We start from the raw sequence: 12612 nt of genomic DNA, 5'->3' as shown, positions 1-12612 counted from the left end.
GAAGGAGGGAATCCATAGCATTTGGGCGCGCGGGAAAACTCGGCGAACTCGGCCAGCATCGATCGATCGACGATAATCCGAAGAAAATGATCGGTGCTCACGCATTAGAAAACCGGCACGAGATGCCTACGGTCACTGGATTATGGAGTTGGCACCGTGGAGTTATAACCGCGGAGGGAAAGGTGGACGGGCACGAACAACGAGAGAGAGGCACGGAGACGCATGGAGAGGTCGCATAATGCATCTGTGCGGTATCACGATGATGTCCAGCGGCACGTTTGCAAGAAAGGAGAGAGGAAAAAGAATTCCTCTCTGGGGGAAGCGTCCTGAGAGATCCTGGACTCCTAGTCACGCCGCGCTACCACCCCCACACGGAGATGCCGCGAGCGCATAAATCCGCGCACGGAGGCTCTCCCTCCCCTCCCCTCCCCGCTCTTTGATCCGTTAGATTCCGCGAATACTTGGCGGCCGTCTTTTGAACCGAGGCCGCGATCTCGCGTAATTGGGACTGGATGATTAGACGCATCCTCGCGTTGCCGCGAGGAATTCGCACGCGTAATCCACGTAGAGTTTGCGTGGTATGTGTGGGGTCGAGGGCGATATCTCACGGTGATCCAGATACGATCGATCGAAGACAGTCCTTTTCTTGTATATCGAGACGATCGATATATTTGTAGTATTAGATCGGATATTAGATGTGATAGGAAGACTTGTTGTGTGAGAGTGAATAACCAGGATTTTTCAAACCTTAAATTCGAAGCAAACTGAAAACTTTCAACGGACAACCGTGTCCTCGAAATTCGAAATAGAACAGTACGAGGTTGTGCGTTATTTTATGAGACGCGTATTTCCGTGTTTGCCTAGATATTATAGTAGTCGGGAAAAAGGGGAGTATCTAGAAACAGGCTAAAATAGAGATATCCTTTAATCAGAGCAGAAGTGTACAAGAGTAGCCATTCACGAATCGACTTCTTTCATTCGTTATGGATCTATTTCTTACGCGAGGGTCGATGAGAGACGTCAATATCCAATCGATAGATAAGCTCGGTCGAACAATCGCAAACACAGCTGGATCATAGGGTTCCAGGTAACACAGGGTGCCTTGTGTCGCGAGCCTCCTCTGCCTTTGTGTACCGATCCGCCGCCTTCATCGGTTTGATCCTCTGTACACGCAGCTTGCCGACATTTTCCACGTATTTCGCTATCTTCACACTGTCCTCTAAACGGCCTCTGTTTGCCCGGATTAACCGATTATAGGCCATCCCAATAATGCCCCTCGCGAAATCATTCTTTCCCGAGCCAGCGTGCCAGATTCTTCTTCATCCGAACTCAGAATCGCGAGAAATAAGATCCAACAAGATTCGTGAGATGAAAAAGAATTGTTTCGAAGAGAGGTATTTCAAAATTCCCCCGCTCCCCGCCCCCACCCCTCCCCGTCCCCCTCCTCAGAAATCTCCTCTTTACAATTTTTGAACGAATCGAACGAATCGCGACGATAATTTCCCAGAAAAATGAAATTCCGAAATTCTGTTACAGGTACGACCTGGGGTTGTGTCGGGGTAGCTAGCAAAACGTCTGTGAACGGTGGAGAAGAGACTAGAACTAGAGAGAGAGAGCGAGCGAAGAGAGTGGAGAGCGGGAAGTGTTGTAGAAGAAAAAGAAGAAGAGGAAGTCGAGAGAGTGTAGGCGCAGGCGCCGTAGGTGATGTGAGGCTGGCGCCCGCCTCACGTTTGGGGTGATGCCCTCCAGTGAGCCTCATCCCCCCCAGTACCACCTTCAGCACCACAACATTCCTCCCTCGCATCTCCAGCAGCACACGTCGACCGCGATCGGGCAACATCAGCTCTACCAACAGCTGGTGGCGGCCCATCAACAGCACCAGCAACAACAGCAGAGACAGCAGCAACACGGCGGTCCCTTCCAAAATTCCACGTACACGCAGCAAAAGCAAGAGATGAGCCCGGAGGAGGAGGGGGGTCGAGGGGGCGGGTCCCCCCCGGCAGCAGGGGCTGCGTTACACCAGCCCCACCACCCCCGGACGGCCAGTCCACCCTCGGGCACGGAACCCTGCACCCGCGACGCCATACCAACGCCCACACCGATCGCGGATACAACAACGACCACCACCACCACCACCATGACCATGCAATCGCAGGGCCAGCAACAGCAACAACAGGAGCAACAAGGCCCAAGCCCTAGTCCCAGCCCAACAGGTGGCGACGTGGAAAAATTTGACGGGAAGATCGTGTACAATCCGGACGGGTCGGCGTACATCATCGAGGGAGAGAGCGAGCTGAGCGAGGACGACTCGTTGCCAGACGGTTGCATCGTGGACGGCCGCGGTGTCTCGGTCCCTCATTCTCTTGTATTTCCTCAGATCGCGAGCGCGTACTACGTGTCGAGATTGTACGCGCACCAGGCTTACCAACAGCAGCAACAACAGCAACAGCAACGCTCGGCCGCGCAACAACATAATGCTGATCTGCCCGTGATGCACAGTTATCGAGTGATAAGTTACAGAAGCGCGGAGGGCAGCAAACAGCCGCCCCCGCCTCCGGCGGCGCCACCACCTCCCGCCGCCTCGGTACCTGTCAAACCTATCCTGATGTGCTTCATATGCAAGCTGAGCTTCGGCTACGCGAAGAGTTTCGTGGCGCACGCCCAGGGCGAACACCAGCTCACCTTGATGGAAGACGAGCGACAGATACTCTCGCATTCGACCGCGTCGGCTATCATCCAGGCGGTGGGCAGGGGAAAGCAACCGCTGGTCAGTTTTCTCGAGCCTGTGACGAGTTCCACTTGCCCGCAACCGTCGGCCGCGCAGATACAGAACCAGCAACAACAGCAGCGCGCCGACGGATCCACGGATCACGAAACACCGACCACGACCAGCACGCCTGCCAGCACTCCCGGAGTACCGAGCAGCCCCCAGCAACAGCAGCAGCAGCAACAACCGCAGAGGCCATCGCCGAGCACGCCCACCACTCCCACCTCGCACTCGAATCATCCTCTCGCGTACAATCATCAACAACCGCAGCAACACCAGTGGGCAGGCGGTCAGGTCAGCGCCGCTTCCTGGGCCAAAGCGCCGGACGCTTCCGGCATGCATTACACGTCACCACCGCCGCCAAGTTCATCGACCAAGGGCTCGCCGTCTTCGTACGCCGCGTTGACCCAGCAGCCACCGAATTTCCTCACAGGCACCACTATCGGCGTCTGCCCCGAACACATGCAAGGGAGACCGAGCGGGGTCGAGTGCCCGAAATGCGAATTGATCTTGGCCAGCAGCAGACTGGCCGGCCCGGGCGGACCTCTGGCCGGCATCCACAGTAGGAACTCGTGCAAAACTCTCAAGTGTCCGAAATGCAATTGGCATTACAAGTATCAAGAGACTCTGGAGATACACATGAAGGAGAAGCATCCCGAGAGCGAGACCTCCTGCATCTATTGCATCGCCGGACAACCTCATCCGAGGTTAGCCCGTGGCGAGACTTACACCTGCGGGTACAAGCCCTACAGATGCGAGGTGTGCAACTATTCCACCACGACGAAGGGTAACCTCAGTATTCACATGCAGAGCGACAAACACTTGAACAACATGCAAGAGCTTCAGCAAGGCGGGGGTGGCGGTTCGACCGCGAGCAATCCATCGTCCTCGCAGGACGCGCCGATGCCTACGAGAAGTCCCCATCACCAGCAGAACCACAGTCCGCACATAACCGGCCAGGCCGGGAATCAAGGGAAGCCTAAACCGACGTTTCGCTGCGACGTGTGCAACTACGAGACGAATGTCGCGCGAAACCTCAGGATACACATGACTAGCGAGAAGCATACGCACAACATGCTGGTCCTCCAGCAAAACGTGAAGCACATGCAGACCCTGTCCGCGCTCCAATCCCATCACCAACAGGCCCAGCACCACCATCAACAAGCGCAACAGCAACACCAACAGCAACTCGAGCAGCTGCTTCATCTCGGCGGTTTGGACAAGCCTCAACACGCGGAGGCTGCCCTGGCGGACATGGCTTACAATCAGGCTCTGTTGATCCAGATGATGACCGGTGGCCAGCTACCGCCGCAGCTACCGCCAGAGATTATGGGCGGCATGGCGAGCATGGGCGCCATGGGCAACCTCGGTGGTGACGGTTTGTCGCCCGACAGTATGGACCCACCGCCTGAACCAGCTGACCCTGACCCCTCTCATCTCTATCACTGCTGCGTGTGCAACAACTTTGCCACCGATTCATTGGAGGCTCTTGGCCACCACTTGGCCGTGGACCGGACGAGGACGCGAGAGGGCGAGATCCTCGCCCTGGTCGCCGGCCACTTCGTCTGCAAACTTTGTTCCTATAAAACCAACCTGAAGGCGAATTTCCAATTGCACTGCAAGACGGACAAGCACCTCCAACGTTTGCAACACGTGAACCACGTGAAGGAGGGCGGGCTACGAAACGAGTGGAAGCTGAAGTATTTGGCCTCGCCCACTAGCGCCGCGCAATTACGTTGTCACGCGTGCGACTATTACACGAACAGTGCGCACAAATTGGCGCTGCACGCAGCCTCGCCGAGGCACGAGGCCGCGTCTCTGCTCCTCCGCCACTTGCTCGAGGCAAGCGCGAATATCCCATCCCAGGCCAAGTTGTATCATTGCGCTTTGTGCGGGTTCAGCGCGAGGCACAGATTACCGTTGCTGCAGCACGTTCGTTCGCTGAGACACCTCCAGATGGAGCAGTTGCATCAACTTCATCGGCGGAGCGGTATACAGGGGAACGAAACACCGCACACCGATATCGGTGACGTTTTTCAGGTTATGAGCGACCCCGACGCCCCACCTGCGCAACAGCCCAGTCCCACCGCGCCGACCACACCGAATGCTACCAGTGCCAACAATGGTGAGTGGATGCTTTTCGAGATAAAGTATCGAGGAAGTTTGAAGACTGAATGTAAGGAAGGAGATTAAAATTTTTGGTGAGAGTGGGTGTAGAGAAAACTAATTTTTAGATTCGAATCAGACATTTTTTTGAAACTCGAAATTTTGTCGAGGAAGAGGCTTTTCTTCTTCATCCAGCAATGCTATTTCCAAAATTCTTATTTTTCTTCGTTTTTTTTTTTTTTTAGTAAGGAATATTTATTTTATCGATGAATTAAAATTTTTAGAAAATTTCTAAACTGTCTAAACTCAAGTGAGTAATTAATTAATATTCTTTTAATTTGTGAAAAATTTAATTTCTGTTAAATTTAAAATTATTAAATTTCGAAATCTAATTGTAATTGTTATTAGGAAATGAACTTTTCGATTATCAAAATTTTATTTATTGATTATGTGAAATTGACAAACTTTTGGTTATGGCATTTCCAGCCTTCTTTTATATCCAGTCTTCGATTAAATAGGAAACTTGATATTGTATTGTTTCTTGCTTTCTCAATTTCGATTATAAATATATGATGCAAATTATGAATTGAATAATACATGTATAGTTTTAAATGTACATATTTAATTTAGATTCTTGAATGAAATTATTCAAGTATGTGTATAGTTAAAATCGCGTAAATGATTCGGTGTTACATTTGTTAAAAAAGGGAATTATTGTCAAAAATATTGTCAAACATTTTTATTTATACTTTTAAAAAAAATCTCCTTCTTGTACGAAGTTTAAAGATGCAGATCTTTGCATAAAAGCATTTAATATAAATTATCATATAAAAAGAATACGTGTACTTATATGTATTATAGCAAAGAAAAATGGAATACTAGAATAATTATTTTGTATTTAATAATATTGCGCTATTATTATGTAGTTGTTATTGTAATATAAAAATATAAGAACAATTGCTTTATCGTATAAATTGAACAAATATTATTCTGTACGCTTCAAGATCTAGTTTTTATCTAATTTGTTCGCTCATTATACATCTATTTATATTTTTACACACGATCATTTTTCATTTTTATTTATTTACCTTTAAGCATAATGATGACTCTCGTAATATATTTCTTAATGTTGTTTTTTTACGTCAATCATGATTTACGATTGATTTATGAACGAAAGAAGAAAACGACGGAAATAACGATAAATATTTAAATATGATTAATTCATTAAAGAAGAAAAGAATTTTATATATATCGAATCGCATTTCTTTTAGAATAAAGAAGCGTATGAAGATAAAATTCACATCTGTCAAATCGTTTTCAAAGGAAGATTCGCTCGACATCTTTATTAATAAATTCAATATTTTCATCGATTATCGCGTAATTAGCGTGCAATGGTGGTAATTTCGTATATGGCAGATGGCGATGGCGTGTGCCGTCGTGACACGCACAATGCCCAGTGTTATTACGAGGGTCTGTATTTATATAAATATACGAGAACGACACAATGTGTTGTTCGAGCTACTATGTACTTCAGAAAGGAGAAAGCGAAATTAGACTGTTCTCCATTTTGTTATTAATGCCATACATTCAGAGTTATTCACAATTGGGATACTTGTGGATGAACACGTTATATAGTTAATATTTTGAAAAATTAGAAAATTTCAACACGATGAGGAATAAATTTCATATATATCTAAAATTGTATAAAATTATTTGCTCTTTGAATTATTACAAAAATATAAATTGAACGATAAGAAAAATTTTTATATAACGATAGAACGCCATAGATATATTAAAAAGTATCTATTTGACTTTGGATTAATTATTAATATCCAAATTTTTATTATTTCATTTTCGTTCATTCAAAGAAACCATAAAATTTTTGAAATACATTTCCAAATAAATTTAAAGATATAAACCTAACCTAATTCTCAAACTTATAATTAAATAATACACAATGCTGATATAATATACATTTATAATATTACTAAAACTAAAATCTCTAAATTACGTGAAAAATGAAACATATTTCTACATCATATGGCGATTGCCATATTGGAAGAACCAACTATTTTCTGAGCTAATCGCATTAAATTTTCCGTATCCAACGACCATCCGAATTCTCAAACATTCGTCCCAAAGGGAGGCACGAAATCATCCGAAAGGGCTTCACCGATGTATGTATGAAACCAGTAGCACGCGTTGCATCGTCGCAACTGACGCCTGTTCGACGTAAATGCGGTTTTGGACAATGGCGGAGACCACGCGAATAGGCGGTCCTCCCTTTATTTTCGCGTCTTGCTTTCTCCGCAAGCCACGCGTTTTTCCCTCCGAAAGGTCGAAAACGACCCCGACGATAATTTCCATGCATCGGCAATCTGTAATTTCAAGTGGTATTGTTACGGACGAGGAAGCATCTGCAACGTCCGCACAACCATCATCGTCCCATCCCCTGATAATTTGCTATAGTGGTGTGCGAGAAAATGTCGGTCGAGTCGAAATTTCTTTTTCTTTCTTTCGAGTCGAGTTTCGAATTCTCGAAGATGAATTTTATGAAAATCTATGTTATCGTTTAATTTGTTTAATTCCATTCCCTTCATAGATGAATTGTAACTATTTCCTTCAATGATTTCTCATTATTTGATCTCTGATTAGAATATTTCATAGGTATATTTGAAATTTTTACCTTTTAATCGATTTTGAATTCTTAAAAGATATTTATAATAAAGTTTTTCAACTGTATTTATATTTCAATGTATCTGAGAAAGAATGAAAAAATAGGAGATTTTAAACAGTATTATTTCTCACAAAAATAACGAGTGAGAAACTTTGAATATTTCTTGTTTGTCTCAGAAGATTAAAATGTTGTAATATTTTTATTTATCAATTTTATGAAGTGAGAGAACTAGAATTGATAGTTGAGTTGAATATTTTTCACAGTATATCTGTTGCGTTATAATGAACGCTATAGAATCATAGTATAATTTTGTGTGATAAATTGTAATACGACGAACGAAATGTATTAAACTTGTTTTTATAATCCATAATTGAAGCAAATAACATTATTTTTAATAGATTCTTTAATACTAGAACCACGGATACCATTTTCATTTTAACGTTTTCTCATTCAATGGTTTTAATATTTTTATTTGATGTTTAATGATATATTTTTTTTAATATTATTTATATTTATTCAGAAAATATGATCATGTTTCAATTCTAATCCTTTTGTTCCTAATTTAAGATTAATTTATTGCGTATTATTTAGTTTCTATTAATTTTTGTTTTTATAACTTATCCGTATACGATAATAACAATTTATTATTAAACACAATTTAAGAAAACAAACAGTTATTAAAAATATATATCTTTTGAAAAATGATCCATCTAAAAACGATCTAAACGACATAAAATTCCCCAGATTTTTTCAGCTCTAAGAATTCATTCCTTCCTATTATAAAATTTTATAATAGAAGAAAAAAACGAAAATACATACTTTAAAACAGTGTTTGATTTAACTTCGAATATTTTTCAATTTAAGATTGCAGTATCGATAATTGATATCAACGATAAATTTCAATTAGCTGTGTAATCGCCAATAAAATCTGTTCGTAATTTACTTATCCGTAAATAAAAAGGTAAAAAGCATGCGTCGCTCGTGCAAGGATCTGCATCGAACTTAAGAGAAAAACGAAAAGAAGAAACGTAACACCGAAACAAGAGAATCGGCGTCACGGGACGAAATGCTTTCGCTGCCGTTACACATAATTTACTTTCTCTCACAACATTATCGACTTATACCTCTGTTCACATGCAGCTGCAAGATTAATGGTTCTTTTTTCGGCTGTTAAGATTTTTGATGTCGATCGACGATTTATCGGCGTCTTAATAGAAAGGGGAATTACACGTTCGCGTTATCGGCAGATAGTAATCGGTGGTATTAAGGCACAAGAATTTATGTTGCACGAATCAAAAACTGTTAACGTTAATGCGGCCCAATTGCACGGTGTGTTCCCATAGTGATTTCCGGTTTTCACCGTGCGGAAATTTCGATACTTTAAAACACCTCTTAAAATTAAAGAACTTAGAAATGCGAAATCGAGAAAAATTACAAGCCAACAAGTTGCGCTTGTATGAATATAAATGCGTGTAATCCACAACTTTTTCAAGATATCCTACCTTAAATTAAATCATCATACGGATGAAAGTTGGAGAAAATTTGAAATACGATAGAATTATGAAGGGGTGAGAGTGTCACGTATTAATTCATGCAAATTTATATGATCACAACTTTTGGTTTGAATATAATTGAACAAAAAAGTAAAAATTTATTTAAACAATTCAATATTACAACGAGTAGTACCTTACCTCGAATATATTATACATTTTGATACATTGTGCACACTCTTCATACTTTGCATCTTTACATCATCACAATGGTACAAGTTGAATAAAAGCAAAAATATTTTGACACATTCTTGCATCTTTATAAATTATCTCGACGTTCAGAAGTAGACAAGACATACATAAATTTTCAATTCACGTCACTCGTGCCATTTTCCCTTCATTTAATTCCCCTCCTCGCTTGCATAGAACAACGCGCTTCAAAACGCATCGCCTCTCTTGATCTCTCGCCTCAATTATCATGCGAATCCCGGTTACCGTTTTCTTTTCCAGACCGACGAGAGGAAGGTAGCGACTGCGGCAGCGAGGTGAAGCAGGAGCCGGATAACGATCAGGAGGCTGAACAAGAGCCGGAGAACGATCACGAGGAAGTCACCTGCCCGTATTGCACTTATCAGCCAACGTCGCGCGAGGAATTGAGGCAGCATTTGCAAGTTGCTCATGTCCAGGACGCCGAGGACAAAGCGGAGGCCGTAAAGGAGGAGCCGCCTCCGGAATTGTTGTGCCCGCTGTGCCAGGACGGGTTCAAAGAGCGTTCCGCGCTCGAGAAGCACGTGATGCAAATACACTCGGTGAACGCGGACGGTTTACAACGTCTTCTGCTGCTGGTTGACCAGAGCCATTGGCTGAACAACAATCCGCGGAACACCTCGACGCCGGCCGTGGCAATGCCGTCCTCACCGACCACCACCATCAAGCAGCCGCAGGAGGAGGATTTGAGCGAGCGTGGGGCCAGCGAGGAGATCGAGGAGATCACGAGATGCACCGTTTGCGGCCGTGTTTGCCGCTCGTTGGAGGAGCTGCAGCAACACCACAGGGAAATCCATCCGGCCACTACGCCCACGCTCGCCGTCAGCGAGAAACACGTGTACAAGTATCGATGCGGCCAGTGCAGCCTCGCGTTCAAGACGCTGGAGAAGTTGCAACAGCACTCGCAGTACCACGCCATCAGGGACGCGACCAAGTGCGCCCTCTGCGGAAGATCGTTTCGCTCGGTCCAGGCGCTCCAAAGACACCTCGAGTCCGCCCACGCGGATCTCCACGAGGACGAGTTGGCCCAGTACAAGCAGAGTTTGTTGCACGCCCATCCGCTCCTTCAGGCGCTCACGGAGGAGGCGTTGCGCAGACAGGGCAGCCTTGTCGGGGAGCAGAACGTCGAGGACGATGCCAGCAAGGCGGAAGAGGAAGAGAGCGACGCGAGCGACTCGTCGCCGTTGCACAAGGAGCAACGCCTCCTGGAGGATTATCTGAACAGCCAGCCGGTGGCTGAGGATTCCTACCACGACCCGGGGAGGAAGTTCAAGTGTCATCGTTGCAAAGTCGCGTTCACAAGGCAGAGTTACTTGACAGGTCACAATAAGACGTTGCTGCATCGCAAAGGGGAGAAGATGTCTTATCCTATGGAGAAGTATCTGGACCCGAATAGACCGTACAAGTGCGATGTTTGCAAAGAGAGTTTCACTCAAAAGAATATTCTTCTCGTCCATTACAATAGTGTGAGTCATTTGCACAAATTGAAGAGGGCTATGCAAGAGCAGGGTAACAACAACACGTTGATCTCCGTGGTACCACCTGCTAGCCCGACAGAATCGCCAGATTCTCAACAGGATCAGGACAAGAAGCCCTACAAATGTAACATATGCAAGGTAGCCTATTCTCAAGGCAGCACTCTAGACATTCACATGAGGAGCGTGCTCCATCAGACCAGGGCCAGTAAATTACCAGATCTCGCTGCAAGCGGCCAACTCGATCTCGCGCGTCCCCTAATCGAACAGCCTCCACCTAGCAGCCCTAACAGTCCACCTGTCAACACCAGCACTTCCGGAAACAGCGGCGCAATGCTGTCCTGCCCTCGTTGCAGCGCTCTCTTCGTGAACCAGGAGCAGCTCGCCACCCATCAACAACTGTATTGCATCTTCAGTAACCCTTTGGCATTGTTTCAACAATTGGCGGCGTCGCAACAGCTCGCTTCGTCTGCGCCAGCGAAAACACCGCCTCCAACCTCGACAACGCCGGGTCCTCAGCAACACATGCAACAAAGTGTACAGCACTCCACGCAAACCGCTCAGGACATTCTCTCTCAGCCCCGCCACAAGACGTCTCAGATGTACAAGCATCTTTTGGAGAGTTTTGGCTTCGATCTCGTGATGCAATTCAACGAGAATCACCAAAGGCGTCAGCGCAAGGAGGAGGAGGCGGCGGCCGCGCTTCAGGCCCAGCAGGAACAACAGAAGCAGGAGCAACAGAAACAAGCTCTCGCCGCTCAAGCTGCTCGGGAGAGAGAGGAAGAAGCCGAGGAACACACGGACGATGACGTTATACCGGAACTGACCAGAAGCACCTGCCAGCATTGCAACAAGGAATTCAGCAGCGTTTGGGTGTTGAAGGCACATTGCGAGGAGGTGCACCGCGACTTGGTGCCTCGAGAATTCTTGGAGAAGTACGCTCAACAGTTCAAGTGCGAGTACGAAAAGAAGAGCGTGGTAGTGACAGTTGCAACGTCCTCTTCCACGTCGTCTGGGCCCAGAAGCTCGACACCAGCCTCCGGCCAACCGCAAGATCTTAGTTCGGACAAGGAACAACGGGAGAAGGTGAAGGAGGAGATCATCGAGAGCAAGGATAGAATCAGTAAAACGCCAGAGGCTACTTCTACGACACCGGCAACTACTCCAGCTCTGAGCAATACTCCAGTGTCGAGCACTGATTCCACCACACCTTCTGTGTTGCCTTCCAATCCTCAGCATCATATTCAACAGCATCAACAACAGCAACAGCAGCAACAACAGCAGCAGCAGCAGCAGCATCAACAGCAGCAGCAGCAGCAGCAGCAGCAACAGCAACACGCTCAACTGACTTTAGCACAACAAATGACGGAGATGCAGGCCGCTCTGAACGCCATGGCCGCATCTCAACTGCAACAACAGCTTCAACAGTATCCTGGATTGATGATGGGCATGATGGGATTACCGCTTGGATTGAACGTTCCTGCTTTGGCTGCTATGAATCTTCAACCCCCATTGGTGCCAATGATGTTACCGCCACCACCGTACGATGGCACAGCCACCGGATATCCGCCTATCAATGCTCAAGCTGACCTTCTAGCCAAACAACATCTCGCCTTGCAGCAGCAACAAGCAGCAGCCGTGAGTAATTTTATGATCCATTGTATTCTTATCTTGAGTTCATATTATATTCATTATTTATTATATCGTTATTATATATTTTATCGAAAGTATATTTTAGCTTTTTCTCGATTATTGTTTTCGTTTCGTAATGTTTAATTTTGAATATCTGTAAAATTTTTTTACTTTGCTTAAAAATATACATTTTTTTTT

The 12612-nt window shown here is 45.6% G+C and overlaps 1 protein-coding gene across 1 annotated transcript in view; it reads left to right on the top strand.

Annotated features, from left to right (window-relative positions):
* The window catches only part of zfh2 (Zn finger homeodomain 2), a 213614-nt gene that overhangs the window by 193199 nt on the left and 7803 nt on the right, over window positions 1-12612 (top strand). The window contains 2 exon segments of the mRNA XM_086912419.1: window positions 1537-4892; window positions 9551-12420. Of these exon segments, the coding sequence (XP_086768545.1) occupies window positions 1739-4892; window positions 9551-12420 (6024 nt within the window). The 5' untranslated portion in view covers window positions 1537-1738.

This window comes from Apis florea, unplaced genomic scaffold (assembly GCF_048593485.1).
Source record: "Apis florea isolate Af1SG1 unplaced genomic scaffold, ASM4859348v1 contig_3391_pilon, whole genome shotgun sequence".
NCBI lineage: Eukaryota > Metazoa > Arthropoda > Insecta > Hymenoptera > Apidae > Apis > Apis florea.
This window is presented reverse-complemented; position numbering and strand designations above follow the sequence as displayed.